At 37.6% G+C, this 23,023-nt stretch overlaps 2 protein-coding genes across 3 annotated transcripts; one reads left to right on the forward strand and one right to left on the reverse strand.

Moving 5' to 3' along the window:
- Nucleotides 1–16: 16 nt before the first annotated feature.
- On the forward strand, nucleotides 17–22,860 carry LOC136254716 (inner nuclear membrane protein Man1-like). Of its 2 annotated transcripts, none has more exons than XM_066047451.1 (14): nucleotides 17–499; nucleotides 2,161–2,195; nucleotides 2,389–2,464; nucleotides 3,312–3,388; nucleotides 4,565–4,650; nucleotides 5,826–5,980; nucleotides 14,081–14,182; nucleotides 14,453–14,555; nucleotides 15,385–15,526; nucleotides 18,439–18,472; nucleotides 18,753–18,828; nucleotides 19,105–19,210; nucleotides 19,322–19,400; nucleotides 22,642–22,860. In XM_066047451.1, exons 1-14 carry the CDS (start codon nucleotides 139–141, stop codon nucleotides 22,740–22,742), a joined length of 1,533 nt encoding a protein of 510 aa, XP_065903523.1. In that variant the 5' UTR covers nucleotides 17–138; the 3' UTR covers nucleotides 22,743–22,860. The 2 variants fall into 2 exon arrangements, with proteins under 2 accessions (XP_065903523.1, XP_065903524.1); XM_066047452.1 differs by having other exon boundaries at nucleotides 4,574–4,650.
- Nucleotides 7,181–10,573, reverse strand: LOC136252728 (uncharacterized). Its single transcript, XM_066045295.1, has 2 exons — nucleotides 10,313–10,573; nucleotides 7,181–8,087 (listed from the first exon to the last, which is right to left on the reverse strand). Exons 1-2 carry the CDS (start codon nucleotides 10,571–10,573, stop codon nucleotides 7,191–7,193), a joined length of 1,158 nt encoding a protein of 385 aa, XP_065901367.1. The 3' UTR covers nucleotides 7,181–7,190.
- Nucleotides 22,861–23,023: the final 163 nt, after the last annotated feature.

Raw genomic sequence — 23,023 nt, forward strand, 5'->3', positions numbered from 1 at the left:
TTTTACGGCGCGGGAGCTTCCAATATTTAAAGTATTTAAAGCGCCGAATAATTGGCGCCTTGATGGCTGGCAACAAATTGTTACCAAGTGCCAGACACTATTATAGAGGTTGCTCGTTACGCTAGATATGTGATAAGTATGTCTGTGGAGCGTCGAAGAAGTGGAACGAATCTGTATCCCGTCTATTCCAGCGACGAAGACGAGAAGCTGAATTATGTGAACGACAGTAGAAGCGGCAGAAAAGCACGGAGAAGTTCCAGCTTCCGTGACAACACTCCTGGGGGTGCTTCCGACTACAGGAGAAAATCTTTGGTGGGCAATAAATCGAGTAATGGTGATATGGACCCTCACGCAAACCAAGGAGCTAGTTCTGACGATTTTGATGCACTGTTTGTACTTAAAACTATCATTACGATTGGTATAGGAGTTGCTGCAGGATTGTTTGGAGCTGTTTTGTGCGTCAGTGTGTTACAACATTGTAGCAAGCCACCATTGGAAGGTATGGTAACATTTGTGACTGAAATTTGCAGAACTTCAAATATCAACACAGTATTATTTTATTTCTGAGGTATACTGTTGCACATGTCCAATTAACATGTACTTTTAGCTACTGGTTTGCAAGTTTAGTGTGGATAAATTATAAAATTGATTTATTTCTTCACATATAGTCACTTGTTATTAAAGGTCATAATTCTTTGTTTAGGTTGTCTCCAGTAGCCAAAACTTTTGTTAGCTAATGAATTAATTGACTTTCAATTTAAATCATCACTTAAATCTTGTGCCATATTGCATCAATTTGTATGCAGTGTTGGAAGACAGTGAATGTTGAGTGAGGTATGACTATTTCTCCATTAAATTGCCTAGATATTTTAGTTTACTGTTATTATGGCTAGTAGGTAGATGGCTGGTGTGCAGTATGAAGCTGGGAAATGAAACATCTGACCACGCTTAAGTGCCCTAATTAGAGAGGTGTCCTTTTCCAGGAAGTCTAAATGTGCACACACAAGGGACCACATACAAGTGTCTTGACTATCAAAGTGTTCACACGTTGGGGTATCCTTTATAAGGGGTTTGTTAATACAGCTAATAAGAGACAAGGAGTCTGGTAGCTCCACATTCCTGATTATGTATTAACAGTATTCAGTTGTTGTTTTGTTGCTGAGAAATATGACACTACGGATTATCGTTGGTGGCTATTTGGTACACTAATAGTGACCTGTTATATTGTAGTAGTTTGTCTGGTATGACGAGTTTAATTGTCCAAGCACAAGACTAGTTAATGGTAATGACATAGTAGTTATTAGCATGTAATAATGGTAGCACAGAATAGCTGAGGTGTTATGCCATGTGTAGCTAGCATGTATCAAATTAAGGCTCTTAATAGATATGGTTACACAATGTTTATCATTTTAAAATTCTTGTACATTTATGCATGCATGTCTGTGTGCGTGTGGTATGTGCACATATCAGTGATGTTTTGATTTTTATGTATGACATACTACGTATGTACACCTACCTACCTGCGTTTAAGTCTTTAATCCACACCCACATATGTGCACGCGCACACACACACACACACACATGCTTCCCACCAATGAACCATTTTGTGTATAACAACACTTTCTTAGCTTTGTAAGTGGCTAATGGAGAGTTTGTATTGATGAACAAACACAACACATGCTATATTGGATTAGTATAGGTTATGTTACAGGGTGTGACATGTGGCAGTTAGTAGTTGTCTAATGTTAGCATAGTATTGTACTGTCAGCTACCTCTCCTTGCTCTGTATTAAGTTGATACTATAATTATATGTTGAGTTATGGTGGGATGAGGTTGAAATTTGAATCCCATGGGTGTTATGTGTTATAAATGGAATATACCAAAGAAGGTTATATATACTTACATGAGTCGCACGAATTACTAACACACCGTATGCGCACACACTTTACTCACTTACAGTTTGTTGTAGTGGGTAAAGGAAATTTTTTATCCTTTCATCTATTTGAATTTGGTTAGGTTAGCCAAAGACTAGTGCACAAGTTGTTGCTTAAGAAGTGCTGACGTCTTCAATATCCATTATCAGTTGTATTGTGAATACTAGTATGTATGGTGGTGTACAGTGTGATGTGTGGGTTACCTTTTACCACTTTTGTTACGTAGGTGACTATTTGCAGTGTTCCAATTCTCAAACTTTGGTAAGCATATGTAATCACATTCATGTGCACAAACACTGCACTCACACACACACAAACACACACACACACACACACACACACACACACACACACACACACACACACACACACACACACACACACACACACACACACACACACACACACACATTATGTTCACAATGTAATGTATTAATATATGCACTTTTTACAGTGTATACCAGATGCCAACACTTCTGCAGTACTAGATGTTGTGGTTGCTCTACAGAACAACTTGACCACTGAGGCAGGTAATAGGTGACATTTGTTGTCTGTCAGAAATATTTTTGAATCTTTGAGGTTTATTGCCTCCATATGCTGTTATGTCATACACAAGCAATGTCCATATAATATGATTATTGTTATAAGACTTGAGTCATGTTGTGTGTATGTGTGTGATGTGTGTAACTGATCGTATTATCGGAGACACAATTAATTATTAGTGTTAATAAATTTTATACCCCTCTGGTGTTATATTGTAGAGTGTAGTCTTCTGGTACAATATGTTTGCCATACATTCTTATGAAGTCATGTGTTATCAAACATCTCAACCCCAACACCTCAGTATCACTACCAAATATTGTAATGTAGAAATTGTATTCATGGCATGTACCATGCCTCCCAGAGTTCTTGATGAACTTTCGACTGCACATTGTTTAGCTTTCCTCGTTAAGAAGTAAACATTAACTCACCCGTACATGTCAAGGATTTTCAACCATGAATTCCGGTTGCCATTTTAGTTATGCAATCACTCGAGCCATTATGAGAGTTGTGATGCATAACTAACCTCCTTTGGTGTAACTCACGTACATAATACAGACACATTTGAGATCAACCAAGCCTGTCCTGATTATCAAGATGTGCTGCTATTATGGATAGTCACCTTGTGGTGCTTATAAGCTCCTGGTTATAGAGGGATACTATGTACTTGAGTATGTATTGTGCCTCTGGTGTCCTCATGTTAGACTGTCCACATTAACAGGTTCCAGTGTATACAACTTGACATGAGTATGTGTTATCCATGTAAAAGCAAAGTGAAGAAATGTCTAATTCCTAATATGCAGTATATCAGTCTTGTTACTGGTGCCATTACTACAGGTCTAGCTGAGTGTTATCCTGATGTTTACAACACTGCAAACATTACCATCAATGATGTGATGACATTTGCACCACAGGTATGTAGTGCTCTGTGTGCAGGGATCACAATAATGGATAGCTATTGGTGTATTTTCTGAACAAAATTCCACAGAAATATGATAATTGGTAGCCAAATAATTACTATGCATTGCAAGGTGTAATTTGTTAACCAATTTTTAAAAGTTCAACCAATTTTTATTTCATAATTTGAAGCCTGATGATAATGAGATACACTCAACTAGTATGCATTAGAATTCCTCACATGTGTGTGTATCCTAAAAGATAAGAAGTAAAAACTAACCTGCTTATATTTCAACTTGTTTTGTAGAACTGCTTAATACTGTATATCGGGAATCATTCGCGGAAGATGAATTTTGCAATTTTAGATGCATTTTGCAAATATTTTCTTGCATAATTTTTTCTATATTTTTTTTAATGAAATGCCTCCTTGACAATGCTCCTTTACGATTTTACGCTTAATTATTTCACCCAGCATTCATATAGCAAGAGTGGTTTAATTTTGATTTTTTGTTATGCAAGACTCAAATAGTTATGAGTGTAATGCATATCAAGTTAACGTACACTTGATAAGTAAGTAAATGAACATAAGTTAGGAGAATTAATTGTTCCTTCTGGCAGAGAGTTCCATAGTCGAATAACTGTGGGTAAGAAGGAGTGATAGTAGATGTTTCATTTAGCAGGTTGTGCAGCAAAGTGGCACTACGTTACTATATACTACAGTTAGGCACAACGTTATCACCATGCGATTCGAACAGAAATGCAAACTTCAGTGATAGTAGCTAAGTGACAGTGGAAGGAAACTGGTGCTACTCATGCAAGAAAAATGGGGTAAAGATAATTACAGCCAGGCGATTCACTGTGGTGCGCCAACTTAGTCCAGCCCCCAGGCTAGGCACGCTTATTGTCTACATATTATTATGAGTGCTAATAGTCTACCTGCTTCTCTGCTGCAAATCAGTGATCTACTCAACATGTCACAGTCGAGCGTGTGCATCCACAACAAACCAGTTGTAGGCGCATGCCTAATTTTTAAATTAGTTTACACAACAAATCGCGAATATTTTCTTGTGAACAAAGAAAGAATAAACCATTCACAAAAATTTTCTTCTGTGAATAATTCCTGTTATACAGTATTTGTGTGTTCTATTAGAGTATTTGTGTTGGTACATTGAGTTACAAAGTGATTGGCTTAGCTATTACAGGTCAGTGACCGTGAAGTTAGGACGTTCATGAAATATGTAGCATGGATCATAGTAGCCAACCCTTCATGGAATCTGAGGTGTGTACTTGTGTGTTTGTACATAAGTAATGTATTCACTGTATTGTTAGTCACTTATTTTAGAATAGATCTACCATATGTATGTATAATAGAGCTGGGACGAATATTAAAATTTACCTTCGAACATTCGCTAATAAAATGTTTGAACATTCAAAGCTTTGGTGTTAACTTTCAAGTTACAGGTTTTTTTGTATTTATGCACATCCTTCTCTTTCTAATCCTATTTAATAAGTTTGGAAAGTGCATAGCAGCAGTACTGATTGCATGGAAAACATCCTTTTAGCCATTAGTTGGTGTATACCTATGCATGATTGCAGTATAGCGGGCACACCCATTTGCAATCGATTGATTGCATCATTCACTATCTATCACCTTATAAGGTGTTTTAAAACTACAGGTGTGGTAGCAAGCTAAACTGTGATGGTTTAGAAGTTGTTGTGGCACACGAAGATTGATCGTGAAGAGCCGAACATCGATCACGCAAAATAAATAAGTAGCTGCAATAAAGATAACGATGTTTATTTATAATTCTTTTGTAGACTATGAATGTATTACAAAGCTTCCAAATGATTCTTTTATAATTCGAAGTTTACTTAACCTTCGAACCCACGAAACATACGAAGCTTCGTCCCAGCCCTAATGTATAACAGTTTACATGTGTAGTAAACCACTAGGGTTTACCATTAGAATACTAGAGTTTAGAGTTAGTTTTTCCTCAACATTTGAGTTTACTGCTATTGGTTGTTATCGTCACTTGCTGTCACGCCCGACTTCAACATGATGAGTGCTTGTGTTATGTAGTACATGTCATCTATTGTGCATCATATATCTGTGATGATTATTAATTTGCAAAACTTCTCTAACAGAGCAGTCAATGCTTTAAAAGAAATACTCCATCATGACATTTACATTATATTGTTGCTCCACCAAACAGTACTCAGCTGTAACTTATTATTTGCAGTCTAATGTAAAGTGTTACTGATTTAGTGCAATTTCAGTATAAGGTAGTTTAGTTGTGGTAATACAATGGAATCTCAATGTATGGAGCTAGAATAAAGTTTTTTTTCTGTTGTGTCTTTAATTCGGAGATCCTTTAAATTACTTCCATGTTACATCATAACTGTATAACAGATCTAATATGGGTCACATGTACATCTTTCCATTACACACTACAGGCTGTACAATAGTAGTGGTGGACAGGTGGATACACTGCGTTATGTGGTGGATAAGTCACTTGTAGTGAAGTCAACACAGTTCAGTAGACCACTGAGTTGTGTAGTGAACCAGTGGATGATGTTTATGTGGTACAGTGTCTGGTATATTATAATAGGTGAGTGTATTGTGTACGTGTGTGTGTGTGTGTGTTTGTATTTTTTAACAATTAATTGTCATGTACGGAATTGGAATGTTGTTGTGGCACTAATATATGCCATCTCTTTTAAAATACTGGCTTTGTAGTGAAATGTTATAGTTGCTGCTCATTAAGAAATGTGTAGTAATTGACCATTGTCACAATTTATTGCTTGTACTGTGTAATCCAGAGTACTCAATACTACTCTAATACAACAATCACCCTAGTACCAGCCCCTCCAATGGAACAATCAGATGTAGCACTAAATTGCAGGCTGGGTTCCCACAGATGTCTGCACCAATATCTATTACGTAAAACATACGTATATAGAAAATAATATCAAGTATCACTACCATTCTATTAGAAGTAGAACAACTACAAAAATTAGGATCCACACTTCTGGTTTGCAGGCAAGCACTGTCAAAAAGAGTATACTACATCCCATATATACAAATATTATGAGTCCTTGCATAGTGCTGCGCAAGAGTATTTTGTTAAACTACGGTGTCTGTTTTTGATTTGTCTAATTTCTTAACACTGTAATACTGTTGATACGAAAGGTTATGGACCAGTGTACAATAATAAACTGCAATAAGCTTGCTAACACAATTGTGTTTAGAGTAAAAATGTAGAAAACTGTATGTACTTTTGTATATGGAGAGGTCTAAAATGGCATCCTGGGCATACTGATAATAATAAAAATTATAGGTATACCGCAATATCAAATAGCAATATCGTACCATCTATGAAATATCAAGACCGCTCAGCACTATTCTTGCTGTCAGCATATAACGTGACACAGTCGTATGTATGTAGTGCACTTATGCATGACTTTTGTTTGTACCTAATGATCATACATACAGTAGACCTTGCTTAGCAGTCATCTAGCTCTTTAATAAGACCACTTCATTATAGTGACCATGTCAAGTAGGTCCCTACAAGGACCTTACTAGTGATGTCCTAAAGGAGGCTTAAGATTTTACTATAATTTTGTCAGTCTTGTTACTGTGTTTTAACATCATAAATAGAAATTTTATCTCCATTTGTGTATTTTTGCACCTCCAGTTATGTTTATTGTCTGTACATATATAAAACTCACACAAAGAGGTTGTGTATATACACTGGTGTGTAAAGGAATACAAATTTCTATTCCTACAACTACACACAGTATCTGCTGAAGTCATTATAGTCACTTAGTACACACAGCACATGTGAGCTCCTTGGTCTCTTCATAAGGAGGACATAACCGTGATTTGCACTTCACTTCTACTGGGGAGAATAATGTGCCATCTTGAAAACCAATTGATCCAGGAACTTGTTTCATTGCATCATCAACACATGTGTAGAATGATCTGGTAAAACTATAGTATTCAGCCGTCAGGTACCCATAGTATTCAGTTTCCCATCCAGTTGGACAAGTATATTTTCCTGGTATCATATATAGTGCTGTTCTGGTAGGTATATAGCACACAGCACAGGGTACATCAATACCACTAGTACTAGCTACTAAACCATTTGTAGCATGATACTCTGCTGCAAACATCTGTGAATATTCTTGTGCTCCAGACCGATATCTGAGGTAGTTAGGGTCAAGTGGTAAACATTGTGGGTTAGCTCCTCCTCCTTTTTGTGTGTGACTTGATCCTGCAGCTCTCCCTGTATACACCAGTTGTGCTCCATTACTAGGACAAGAATCATGGCCCCATCGAACATAGATTAGTCCTCCTGCAGCTTCTCCCTTTGGTCCTGTTAATCCTTGATCTCCTTTATCTCCACAAGGACCAACGTCTCCCTTGATACCCTGTGCTCCATCACGACCATCTCTACCATCCTTGCTTTCTCCCTTTGATCCTTTATCTCCATTTAATCCTTGATCTCCCTTTGATCCTTGATTGCCCTTTGATCCTCGATCACCCTTTATCCCTGGTGTTCCATCTCGACCATCCCTACCTTGTACACCATCTCTACCATGTAACAATTTAATAATAGTGCTATCTGCTTTAATTGTAGTTGGTGATTGTTGGTTTTGTCTTTTGACTATTTCATGATGACTAGTGTTATCCCTAGTATCATAATGATCTTTGTACTGTGGGATTACAAACACTATTAATGAGGGCGCATTTATTGTTCTCATGATATGTGTACATAATTCATACAGTAACATTGTTGTCTGTAGAGTATTTGTACAAATGAATTAGTACCTGATAGGTATGAACTACTTTCCTACCAAAACATATTGATCTCATTTTTTTTCATTCATGATGACATGGCAGCATTGGTTAGTTGAATTTTTTTATAGTGCCTTCAGACAGAATGAAGCTTGTATATTTTGCCCCATGGAGTGTAGTAGCAAGGAGATCATTACTAACATGCAAATTTTGATCCCTACTTTACCTAGGGATAAACCCTCGTGAAGTAGTAACAGAAATACATAAAATTCTTAGCACTACTAAATCATCTTTTAAAGAAACAGGTTCTCCGTATCTCCTACCTCTCTATAGAGATCCACAGATGATTGTGGTTGTTTGTTGTCATTGCAGATTTCTGATTTCTTTGGTATGACTGAATTAGGGATTAAATGTCTTAGTATATCTGCAGGTGTAGGCGACCTCCATACTTTTTTCTATGATCCCTAATTAAACTTAAAATTCCTAATTTTCCTTATCCTTGTTTGTTTACTTTTTGTAATATTATTATGATTATTGAACCCACGCATACCGCATCAAAAGAAACGATGACCAGCTATTAATTACTGACTCAAAAGTGAAGTGGCCATTACACTTCACTTTAAATTAAGCTATGTTCAGCCTGTTACACAGCACTACAAACAAAGGACAGTAGGAGAAGTGCTTTTGCAATCAATCCAGTCACCACAGAAAATATAGACGATTTCCATTTACAAACATAGGAAGCCATCGTGCTACTGCGAACACCTTTTGAAGTCAGAAAAAGAAGTGGGACACAAAGGAGGACAACCATGATGTGTACATTGTATGTACAAAAGGCACATCTCAGGACGAAGTGACATCAAACAGTGCAAAATCAAGCACATAGATGTAGTCGTTATCAAGTTACGCTAGCCTGAAGGCATCAGGCAGGCAGGCAGTAGATTATTCCACTGAATAAAATCATTGTTAAAATTTCATAACAATTTATTGGAAGCATTTAGGGTTGTACTGAAAGCACTTTTGGGCTTGGTTATACCTAACCAATATTGCCAAGGCACCAGGATGGTATTGTGAAGATGGTTTTTGGGTGACATTTTTGGCCAGAAAACCCCAAACTTCCATGTACAGTTCTACCATACTATATGATACCGATTTGTTTTACTCACGCCATCATAAAATTCCAAAGACAGAAGATGACTCGTTATATTGAGTGACATGTAGTGTTTAATTATGGGTTTGGGTTTACAGGGCTCGGTGTAGTTGCTAAGTTTCGATTAGTTGGCAGTTATCGAATGATCGGTATAATAATCATTTCGGCAATGTGTGAAAATAGGTATATTATTAACTTACTGTCCAATAGTGAAGTTTGTAGTACAAAATGTAAAAATAAACAACGACAAAAATACCAGATCCCACAATTGCATTTTTTCTGGTGCTGTTTGTAAAGCATAATGATGTACGTATGAATAGCGTTCTAATGGCTATTAGCCCACACTATTACAGGTTTTGGCAATTGAATTTGTCACTTTGGCACAACTGTTGTAAACAACTCTTTATAAGGTGATAATTCTTCCACTATAACTTCTTTAACAACATTCGTAACTGTACTACACCATTATCGATAGGTGTGGTCACTCACGAACAAGCTGATTAACTGGCCAGACAGCTATCAGCTTCGTGTAAAAGGGTGAGTACTTTCACCTATCAGGTGAGTATGCCTGGAGTGATCTATATCACTTATACATTACTGTGTTAGGTTTTGCTGATATATACACCTTAGCCCTCAGGCCTACAGTCCTCATGCTTTGGGTACATATATCAGCAAAATCTCTTGCAGCCATGGTATAACTATTAATCGTACTTGTGTGGTATCAGGAGCTTATGAGCCGCCAAAGGTGGCGAAGGAGCATGAAACTTACGTAGCCTGCTGGGTGCCATCAAAATCCAGATTCATAAGTGATTAGTTTCCATATAAGGAAAGTAAAATCTCTTTAATCAACGCTTTATACTAATTGTGCGCGACACTCGTAGCAATTTATTCAAAAACGTGATGTAATTTGGAATGTGATGGAACCGAGTTTCATGCTCCTTCGCCGCCTTCAGCGGCTCATAAGCTCCTGGTGGTATATATCATGATACGTACCATTCCATTCCTATCCAGTAAGACATCTATGATGATGTTTAGTTGTTCCATTTGTAACTGTTGTTCACTGATCTTATTATTTTGTTTGATAATTCGTTTGTTGAGTTGTTCAGTCTGTTCCTGATTGTGATATTGTTGTTCCATGACTTGTGTGTTTAACTGTATCAATGAGGACTGTAAGTACCAACCACCAACAAATACTACTACCAGACACACTACTGATAATACTACACTAATTTGTACTGTAGAAACTGCACCCATTGCTTTTTGATAGCTAGTTAGCAAAGTGATGAAATTGTAAAGTGTTGTAGCTTTTATACCATGACAGCTGTGTAGTGGTATGATGTAATTGCTGTTTTGGGTTTTCTCCATATTTATCTATTGAGTGCAACGGATTGAGGGACATGAACCCCTTGAATGAATAACATTTCTGTATGCTATTGCTTCATTCTTCAGACACAATTTGAATTGGATGTTCTGCTATACTCATTGTGAAGGGAATGGTATGATTTCTTATCTAGCTACCTATTTCCCTACTGTGGTCAGTTCATCTGGTGGTCTCTTGAATTGCCTTTTTTCATCCTTAACAAGAGACGTTTAGTATACGTACTGGGTGAGATGCCTAGTGCATCAGTAGTTATGGAGTTATACAGCTATTTAAATAATTATTTAACACATCTACCAGTTCATGATTTTTATGTACCATCGAATCTTCAGAGACTAAAGGTTTATCATGTCATGTCACTGTAAGTTGCTGCTGATAATTGTCAGCAAGGTGTAAAATACTAGAACAACTATTGTGCTGCTATCGTTACTGGTAATATCACAACTACCACTTTGTTCACTACCACATCCCTGGCCCATTTGCTGCCAAATATGTACACTGTATGTGTTCCACCATGGAAATGTCTACTCCATTCCCAAAATTACTCAATAATCTTCAATGCATACACTTGCGCCGTTCAGTTACACTGGCGCCGTTCATTTATAAAAAGCTGCTATCCTATAATGCTGATACAGATGATATTCACTATTGACTGGTGATTACTACCATACCTTGTAAGTGTGTGGGTACTACATGGAGACCAATTGTCTATGGGTTGTGTTCACTGTCAGCATTCTGTAGCTATATATGGTAATGGAGTCTGTACATATAAGGTGGGTTGACAGTGTTAGTGATCAGTGGGTAGGTAAGTATGTAGCTGGTTGCTATAGCACACCACCATTATATCCCAGTATATGGGAGGATTGAAGTGCAGTACTTGGTGATAAATGTGCAGCCATGAATTCAAGATACTATGCTTTTAGGTAGTCCCTAATTGTCCAGAGCACACAAGAAGTCCTGTGTATGTACTTAGTGCACATGTGTATTAGGGCTGAGCGATATTATCATTTTAACAATATATTGCGATATTTTGAAAGTATCGATATCGCGATAGTTTGTTATTAATAATCGTGATACCATGCCTGTACATTATTTTCATTAAAAATTCATTTGTTACCCAATACGGGTAGGTATAAACAGTGGAGCCGGGGACCTGGGGACCCACAGAAATCCAACTCTGCTTGGAATTTTATATACTTCACAGTATTCTATACTTGTACTAGGTACCTTTGCAAGTAGTCTTGCATGGCCAATCCACTTTTTCTCCCCTTGTGGCATCTCGCATGATGTTTACACCAATTAGAAATTATAAGCATCTCTAAAAAGTGTCTGAAGCTAATTGCATATAGGCCACTGCCTGCTGCACAGTAAGCATACTAGTCTATTATGTCACCTAGCTACTAGAGTAGTTTAGGAACATTGTGCAAATGCATCATGATGTATGAAGAGCTGCTGGAACTTGCTTAGCTTGGCTTAGCTGGTAATTGATCGCCTGCTGCACAATGAGCATACTAGTCTATTATGTCACCTAGCTACTAAAGTAAACATTGTGCAAACAAATACTCTGGGAAAATAGCGAGTGACCTGTAATTAATACAGTCAGCTTCAGACACTTTCAGAGGCGCTCATAATTTCTAATTGGTATAAACATCGTGCGAGACGCCACAAGGGGGGGAAAAGTGGATTGGCCATACAAGACTGCTTGTAGAGGTACCTAGTACAAGTATAGAATACTGTGAGGTGTAAAAAGTTCCAAGAAGAGTTGGATTTCCCTGGTCCTTGGTCCCCAGGTCCACTGTTTTTACCTACCCATGCTATACTAGGCTAAGAATCCTTGTAAGTCATAACCTGTTACCCCTGCAGAGAGGTGTGAACACCATAACATAACCTCAAAGCATGTGTTACAATAACTGTTACTGTAAACAAGGATGATAGTGGCTAGTTTGATGCTACCTTTAAAGACTTCCTGGAAGAATACTGAGCAATACACTATATTGCACCAGCTATGATTGAGTTATTTGTAAGTATTGTGAACTATTCAGTATTGTGAATAGTGGCTTTAGTATCGATCGTGATACTAAATTGGCAGTATCACTCAGCCCGTATGATGTCACTGCATACTTATCAAACAGTATGGTATTACTGTTTAAGTAGGGTTCCCCCCAAAATGACGCATGCTGCCTAAAATGCCACCTTCAAAAATTATCCTAGATTACAGAATAATTAGTCCATCAAATATAGCATTAAAAAACTAATAGAGGCGGCCGGATATAGTCACTAAACTCAGATTTTAGTCTCACTGCCTGCCTGCCTGCCTGCCTGCCTGCCTGCCTGCCTGCCTGCCTGCCTGCCTGCCTGCCTGCCTGCCTGCCTGCCTGCCTGCCTGCCTGCCTGCCTGCCTGCCTGCCTGCCTGCCTGCCTGCCTGCCTGCCTGCCTGCCTGCCTGCCTGCCTGCCTGCCTGCCTGCCTGCCTGCCTGCCTGCCTGCCTGCCTGCCTGCCTGCCTGCCTGCCTGCCTGACCACAGTCACAAGGCTGGAGGCCGAAAGAAGCATCACATGGCCACCATTTTATGCCACAATAACACACTCACTAGTGGGATGTGCTTTCTGGGTTTCCGACAAGTGTGTGCCCTATGCACCTTGTCTTTGCTTTTATCTTTAATCAGGCTAGTCTTCTTCCTTCTCCATGCAATGAAACCATATTGAGGTGTTAATTTTTCCTATCGACACTTTCTCTGAGCAGCACATTTAGATGCCACAAACTTATTGAAGCGCTTACACTTCACGATAAGTTCAATGCCATGCCTATTAAATAATTAATGCGATCTGGTTGATTAAGAGAGTACCAAGACCATACCTCTTAACAATCTATCATGATGACACATTATTGGCCTATCTGTATGTTTGCACAATGAATAGTAACACACACCCTCGTAGTGAAAGGCTGACTTGAGATACTCTAATACAGCAGTCACCCTAATAGAACAGTCACACGTGTATAGCTGTATGCTATAACAAAACAACCAAACAAACTAGTATAAAATTAGTTATTAAAAAATGAAGTTGGGATCTAAGCGATAAAAAATAGTAAAACAAGAGATGAATGATGGTATTACAGCATAGCTTGGTGGGAAATCCCTACTTTGGCATTAAACAAAATCACTGTGATAGCTTACCAATGTAGGGATTTCCTACCGAGCTATGCTGTAATACTGTCATTCACCTCTCGTTTAGCTTTTCATTGCTTGGATCCCTACTTCATTTTAAATTGCTAATTTTTAATCTACTAGTTTCTATATAGTATGGCTGATCATAATGTGATATATAGTATACAATTATTATTCAATGACTACGACAACACTGTACACTTTATTTCACTACAGGACTACTGTTAGCACTGGTAGGGTTTTATTCTTACTTGTGGTACGTTAATAAGAAACATCAACAACAACAAGCAGTGTTCGTAATGGTGGATAATATTATTGGTAAGTGATAACATTGTAACTACTGTATGTGTCAATCGTGTCTAATAATTGTTTACAATAGACCCTCAATGGCTGATAAAAGTGTTCAATTTTTCAGGACCATTTCATATACGCTCTAATAGAAAGTACATCTCTATATTATAATGAAGCAGTCAATAATGGAGGGTCTACTGTACATATAGTTATTTGGGGTTACTGTGGCTGGTATGTACTTTCATATGCAACCATAGTAGTCTACTAATTAATAATTGTTTGCTTGATTTCTTCCAGATGTTTTGATCTTACATCACAAGTCATCATCAAAAAACAAAGATCTTCTTCCTTATTTAGCTATTTCTCATGTCAGAGACATGTTAATTCCTCCATCAGAAAGGTGTGTTGTTGACAAGTGAATGAGTTATAATAGAACATATACTACAGTGCATAAATTACAGTGATTATCCCACAAGCATAGTAAAAGTTGTTCAGATAAGTGAATTGTTTGGATAACTGAAGCCCATACATTTATACAGATCACTGTTGAAATACTCTAATAGAACAGTCGTTTCTAATTTCAAGGTTTATTGTATACTAGAGTTGCAACGATACAGTGTGTAGATGTATCAATATGTTGCCTCTGGTGTATCACGATACAGTGATATATTGCATGATACAAAGTGGAGTCTAAGCAATGGTCTATGTCGTTTTTTAATGTTGTTTTTTAAGGCAAATAAATAAGCTAATTTTTCTTTGAGAAGCATTGCATACTACTCAGTTTAACCACAATGTACAATAATTCAGCCATTTTAACAAACTATGATATGACGATATATCACGATACGCAATATATCGATATGGTTTGACATTGTATCGATACAGCGATATTGTCTTAAAACGATACAATATGCGATATATTGATATATTGTTGCATTTCTACTGTATACCAGGAGACTAACCTTGTGTATGGATAACTATGAGTTTGTTGTTTTTAAGGGTGTGTGCTCAATGCATGTCCACACAGTGCATAAACAAATAAGTGACAAGTTTTAATTCCTTTAACTAATCACATATCTTACATATCTATATGGTTTGTTCCTGGTATGTCTTATGTCTTATCCACCTGACTTGTGTGGTTGTTATTATCCCTGTTGTATAAATTTCATTAAAATAATACACGCACACACACACACACTGCTGCGTGTTTATTTATATATCTCCAATAGAGTACACAAGGCACAGATATGGCAGAAGGCAGTTGATTGGATAGCTAATTCAGAGACAAGAGTCCGAGTAGAGTCACAAATGATAGCAGGAGAACAGTTTACTGTATGGAGGTGGATACATAGTGACCCTCCAGCTACTGAGGTAAAATTTTTGCTATACAGTGGAACCTGGTCACTTTTGTATAACGGTGACTGTAACAACATCCCAAATATTTTCCCTTACAAATGTATGCATTGATTTGTGTTAAGTGGTCACCTGTCTAACGCATATAATGGCCAGCCAAAAATTCACCTATCACTGTATGCATAACTTCAACATCATAAATAATACACGTAACAAAGGATTGGCAATGCACCTATTAAACCTGTAGTGACATCACGGTTATCCTCATTATGGTTCATAATCCAGTTAACACAACCTCTCACCTTGGTTATAAAAATAATCTATGGAAACACATACTGTATAGCGGGAAATTTTCAAAAGGTTAAATTTTCGAAAAAGTGCTTGATTGGAAATTCGAAAAAATATTTTAGAAACAATGCCTCTTACCGCACCGCACCGTAGATATTCACAGAAAAGCTAATAGTGGTTGCGTTGATCACATACATAGCTGCTTTGATTGTTCAGTATAGCTAGATAAAAGCCCAATCTGGCTTTGATAGAATCTCGTCTAGCTACCGTAGGGTCTTCCTTCGTAGGTTGAACCATGTTGTTTGGCGGACTTCCTTCGCCTCAGTGGCCTGCGGATCGAGCCATAGCTAAGTACATGGCATTTTTCAGCCCATATAGATTTTTGCTGATAATTAATCTTTCCTAGTAATTTCTGGTCTCTCGAGCTCTTATAGGCTTCAAGACTCGTGGTGTCATTCGTGCTCGCTCATATACGCGTGCGTGGTAGCTATAGCTATATGGCTAGCTACTTGTGTGTGGCCCAGTGCCTAGCTATAATACATTAAGCCTATAGCTAACTGATATTAGCAGAAGCTATGCATGCGTGCACTCGCAAAAATCAATTTTATATACCTAGCTATACTTTTTTCGATTCTCACTTCAAAGCCGGCCGGATGTACTAGCTAGCTATTTTCGAAAAATATTTTCAAAAACATGGTTATCTTCAAATTTTTCGAAAATTTAACCTTTCGAAAATTTCCCGCTATATGGTACACTAGTTATCTGAACTCCTATATACAGACCACCTGCAGCTCAGACGCCTGAAAATGTTCATAACTGAAGTTTTGTACAAAATCTCTCCTTAAAACAATGTATTTAACGCATTTGCAAAGCATGAAAAATATTTGACTTCTCTAACAGAACACTGGCTACTTTATAATAGAGCATTCAATTTTGGCATACAAGTTTGGATAAGGACTCGGATGCCTGTGCACCACTCAGGCACTTAAGTCTTGTACAAAAATCCTCCTGGGACAGGACTAGTAATCTGCAGGAGGACTGTCCAGGTCTAGATCTCACAGAGAGGTCGCGGAACTAAAGTTCCACCACAACCTCTACATCACTAAATTGAGACAAGGATAGTGAGGCAGCATGGCCAAGTGGGTAGAGCACTGGCCTGGTAATTGAAAGGTGCTAGGTTTGATGCCCAGTGTTGTCTCCTTGAGCAAGAAACTTTGCTCACATTGCTCCAATCTACCCAGCTATATAGTAGGGGACCTGTTGTCAACTGGAAATAACAGCTCTGGGAAGATAAAGAGGAGTATCCATTCTGTTGGGTAGCCATATCTATGACGATAGACACGTGGAAGTTATGCGACTGTAACTAGGATTGTATAGTAGTTGTTAGTGTTGCACCAATAATCGGTTGAATTATCGGTAACAGCCAATATTAGCTAATTTTACAAGTATCGGTATCGGCTATGAAGCGGAAATCATTTGCTGATTAACCGAAACCCACAATCAATCGTTAATGACAGCAATGAACAGGTGAAAGTAAAGAGGTGGTGAATGTAGCAGTAAGTGGTTTGCTGTAACTGTTTTGACTTGTTTGTTTGCACAAGTATGGTCGCAAGGCTATATAGGCTGTGTTTGTTTATTGGCTGCCCACACAATTAGTTGATCACTCTTCACAAAGGGTCAGGAGTCCCACTAAAAACACTGTTTGATAAGCTGGCTTAGCTGTTTTATAACTACTTGGCTTCCTTTTCCATGAAAGGAGCTAGTGGCTAAACTGTAGAAAACATTGTAAAAGTCGGTCGCCCACGCAATTAATTACATTATCATTACCAATGCAGTTTATACACATAAACTTTAGGTGATTTTCTGCTCCTCCTCCACTGTTCTGAAGAATTAAAGAATATCGGTAAAGATTGGTATATCTTTTACAGGAATAGGCAAATATTCGGTATTGGTAAATGTGAAAAAAATGCATATCAGTGCAACACTAGTAGTTGTGATGTGCGTTGCCAATCCTATTACATATATCATCTATGCTCTCATATAGCAGTTGCTACCTTATAATGAACAGTAAGTGCCTTGTTCAACCAATAATCTGGCACCATGATCGGAAGTTGGCACGTGAACTCACTTCCTTGGTTTCAATGCTTAAAAGTATTCAATGGCCGTTAGCAACATTTATAACAAGCTCATCTTGCCATTGCCATACAAATATTATGGTTGGTGCAAGCCACTTTATAGTAATTACCTATTTATAATGGTCAAAGCCACTAAAATGCTGCTGACCACCTAATACAGGTTTTCCTCTGTAACTGCCACCTGTATATAAGGACCAGAACTTTCTGGTCGAAGGTTCCACTGTACTACAACTACTCTAATAGGACAATCATTCTGGCTATCAGCTAAATAGAATTCTGGATAACTAATGGTCTTGCCCAACGTGAGATTCCACATTACATGTCTGTGTATTGCACTAACACTGTGATGACCTCTTCTATTCATGGGTTACTTGTAATGTGATACAAACTTGGCACATGTTATTGTGTTGTATTGTGTTGTATTGTGTAAGTATGTTGTACATAGTTGACTGTTTCTTTGTGTGTTGTGAAGAACAACAACTATAACTTTCCTTTTATTTTTGCTAGGTACCTGATAGAGGTGAACAGTGGCAAGGAAAAGGTGATCACATTAACTCATCATGTTACACCATCACTGTTATAACTACACTAGTCATGACACACTGTACATGTGATGTATGCCAGTTTACAAAGGGATGGAGTTTGTATGTATATAGATTGCTAAATCTGAACTTAAGAGCAGCCAGTTTCAGTCAACCTTATAACATGCACCTTCAACCACTAAACTTTATTAAAAAATAAGTAATTTGCAAGTTAAATTCCTAGTAAATTTGTGTATGTAATACAGTAACTAATGATGATGTTCTTTTCATTCTCCATAGCATTTGATGCAGTCTCTCCTCCACTATGCCCTCCATCAGTTTGTATGAGACTTAAGAACATGTTTGACTCTACAATGTTAGTAGTGACATGGGTTAAGTAGAATATATGTATTTTGGGTGACCAAGTATTTATCATGTAATGTAAGTAATAGTTACAACACACCATGAGGTTTGTAGCTGATTTGTAAACACCACCCCTAGTAGCCTAAAGGTAGTACTTAGATGTATGACGTACCTGCAACCTATACTGACTGATTTGTAACTATGTCAGCATTTCTGTATCCACCATAATACAATCTCCTATTGTAACTTACGTCATGTTAATGTATAATTGTATTTGTACTCTCCACAGACATGTCAGTCCTAGTGACATTACAGCAATACAAGATGCACTATTACACAAGTGTATGGATCATGGTAGAGTGGTCCATATTGTTGTTGACAAGAGATCACTTTTTGTAAGTACATTTTGTGTATATGTATATATTTGTAGTATACAAAATGTATATGTTTTTATTACATTGAAAACATACTCCATTATGTACAAATTCTATACATATTTCTTACAGGGCTGTGTTTATATCAAGTTGGATTCCATCAGTACAGCACTATCAGTGTACAAGACACTCCATGGGTCATGGTTTAATGGTAAATAACTTATTACTTGTTGTAAATAGCTATGTAGCTCTGTGTAGACTATATATATACAGGAGCTCATAATCTTGCCAAATATGTAGATAATCTATTAGGGCAGTCACGACTCAAATGGTCTTGTGTGGTCTATGTTTGGTGCAGGGACTTATTGCTTTCAGTATCACCACCTGTGTGTAAGGCAACCATTCTGGGAAATTGGAAATGATGGAAATGGAAACTGGAAATCAAATCATTATATATGTGTATCCTAGAGTAAAAGCCTCACTTAGTGGTCACCTCTTAAAGACCACCTCTGTACAAAGACCACATTGTAATTAGGTTCTAAAAGATAGTTAAGGCATACTTGATAAGGCTGGGATGAATATTGAAATTTACCTTCGAACATTCGCTAATAAAATGTTCGAACATTTGAAGCTTCGGTGTTAGCTATACAAGTTACAGGTTTTCTTGTAATTATGCACATCCTTCTTAAATTTTATCTTTCTAAGTTTGAAGCATTTGGAAAGTGCATAGCAGCAGCACTGAATGATGCAATCAATCGATTGCAAATGGGCGTGTCCGCTATACTGCAATCGTGCATGGGTAAACACCAAGCAGTGGCATAGCCAGGCCTCCATGGATGGGTGGGCACACTCACCTACACATTTCACCCCATGCAACTAACTAGCACAAAATGCGAGTCCATCCTTAGTGGACTCTACATACATTTGGTTTAAAAACTGTTTCAAAAGTACATAAATGTAACTAGCTAGCTAATAATACTCTATGCTGCTGTTCCTGCAGCTTATTTCACTAGTCTAATGCTACTGCATGAATGATTTAGAAGCTAGAAATTGAAACTAACTTATTACACCTCCTTGTCTTCATCTCCTTTCACTCATCTATACTTGTACACAACTCTTTGTACTCGGGCCTGACTCTTCAGATAATCATATGGCTTAATTCAGCCACCAATTGCAATTTATCACCTCCAACCGACTTAACACCACTTTTCGTCTATCACTTTAGGTCACTTCACCCCAACACCTAAAGAATATCTGTGCTGTTGCTCACAATTCAATGTTCCAGATGTGAAAAATAGACTGGATTCCTCCTTCCTCTATTCCCAGCCTAAAATTTGGATCACGTGATGCTGTGTGTTAAATAGAAACCACCGAAATTATTTGGATTACGCGATGTAATCATTGAACTTATACCAATATCAACTGCTGATTTACAACGATAATATCGCGCTACCAAGGTATGCACTACTTGTCTCTTGTTCGTAATAACAAAATCGGGCGGGCGCCGCTCTCTTATGGAAATTTGGGTGGGCACATCACCCAGGTCCACCCTTGGCTACGCCACTGACACCAAGTAATGGCTAAAAGGACGTTTTCCATGGACGTTATAAGGTGTTTTAAGGCTGCAACTATGGTAGCAAACTGAACTGCGATGGTTTAAAAGTGGGTGTGGCACACGAAGAAACGAACATTGATCATGCAAGAGGAATAAGCAGCTGCAATAAAGATAATGACGTTTATATTTAATTCTTTCATAGACTATGATTGCATTACGAAGCTTCGAAGGATACTTTTATAATTTGAAGTTTACTTAACCTTCAAAACCATGAAACATTCGAAGCTTCGTCCCAGCCCTACTTGATGATCTATATAACTGATTAGACCACTTCATGGTCACCTTTTATAAAGACCACCTCTTTATATGGTAATATTCAAACATGTGTTTCATGACTCGCAGAAAGGGGTCACCAATATTTTGGTACACACTTCACTCAAGTCATCACTTGGTTTATACCAGAATGTGTCATAACAAAATAGTCCATGCAAGTGAAATGTAGCTAGTCACTACAACCTTCTGATCAACAAAAAAAAGTGATGACCTTTAGAGCCTTAGCTGACCTAGCTGTTTGATAAAGTCATGAAATTGATGTTTGGAACTTAGCTATTATTACAATGTGAAAACCGGTCTTTGTAAAGAGGATGGAGTTTGTAAAAGGTGAACACAAAGTGGTCTTATTATAAGGTCAGTATGCCTTAGCCATCTTTGAGATAAATTATGATGTGGTCTTTGTAAAAAAGGTGGTCTTTAAAAAGTGGCCACTAAACAAGGATTTTACTCTAGGGTACATTTATGTGACGATTTTGATCATTTCTGTTTCCACTGTTTCCAATTGTCCCAATCATTCTGGTACTTTTCCGGTAACAAGTTGTTCTGAGGGACCTCCCAACAGTAGAGATGTACCGATAATCGGATCGGTGATCAGATTGGTTGCTGATATGGCAATTTTTACCATATTGGTAATCGGCACAAATGCTCTGAGAACCGATATCGCTACTGATAGTTTGCATGGCAAATATGAGTACCTGAAAAGCCTTTTTGCTCGCTACAAACAAATAGAAAGTCTCTCTATACTATTTCACTTAAATGCTAAGTTACAAGAAGCCATGTAACTGCTTGTATAAGTAGTACTGCTATTTGTGTTAGAATATTCTTACCCAGATCTTCTGAAAACGGTAGGTGTTACACTTGAACTGCACCATAGGATAAAAGCTGAACTGATAGTCTGTGTATAGTAGCCATCTTGAAAACTAATCAAAACACAGAGTAAACTGGATAAGGGAGCATGTATTAAAATATTTGTGGTGTTTAATTGTATTAAAATATTTGTGGTGCCTAATTGTCTGGGTTGTGTATTAGAGGCAACACCACCATAGGTAACCAGGTATTGCTGTGTCTTATAGTTACATCACTTCTGTTTTCTCTAAAAAATCATTTGAATAATATACATCATGCAGTAGCTACACCTGTAGTTCTATTTGATTTACATTTTACAGAATATACAATAATCGGATTGGTATAATTGGTATCGGCTCTTTTAGGTACAGATTAATTGGATATCGGTACAACTGAAAATCCTTATTGCTACATCTCTACCCAAGAGTAAATCCCTCTGTGCTTGTATGGCTTCTCAGAGCAATTTTGATGTTGGCCAGACAATTTTTTTAGACACGTGCACTTATAGTTAAAGTGATTAGCTGCCACACAAGACATTTACGACTGTGCCTCACCTTCAAAAGTTTTCTGGATTCAGTATTATATTACTGTCAGGCTATATGTATGTAGTTAGAGACTGATGAGCAGTCATTGTTTATAGGGAAAAACAATCAACTATTTTAATGTGTATTACAATTTCTGTTTTGTAAACACTGTTGTCTCATATATATCCCTACAGGTAGACTAATAACAGCCAAGTACATTGTTCCTGAAAGATATCACAAATGGTTCCCAGTAGCAGAGACTGCAGTCAGATCAATATACCCATCAGACACTTGATCAGTTGTAGGGTCTCCACACATGAGAGTTATTATTATGTATTGTAATTTAATTGTGTACATTCTGTGGTTTTTAAACACTCGAAGAATATATTAGTTTTCACTGTGTAAAGTGAGTACATGTTGAGAAGATTTTCAGCAAATTCACATTAACAGAACTGTCTGTGTATGTCACTGGTAAACCATATTAAATTGATCAGATTGGTAGTGACGTATCACTCTATTTTAAAAGTTCAATGTGTAAAGCAGAGGTTTGTATATATGCAGCAGGAGATATCATGG

Source organism: Dysidea avara, chromosome 4 (assembly GCF_963678975.1).
Source record: "Dysidea avara chromosome 4, odDysAvar1.4, whole genome shotgun sequence".
Taxonomy (NCBI): Eukaryota; Metazoa; Porifera; class Demospongiae; order Dictyoceratida; family Dysideidae; genus Dysidea; species Dysidea avara.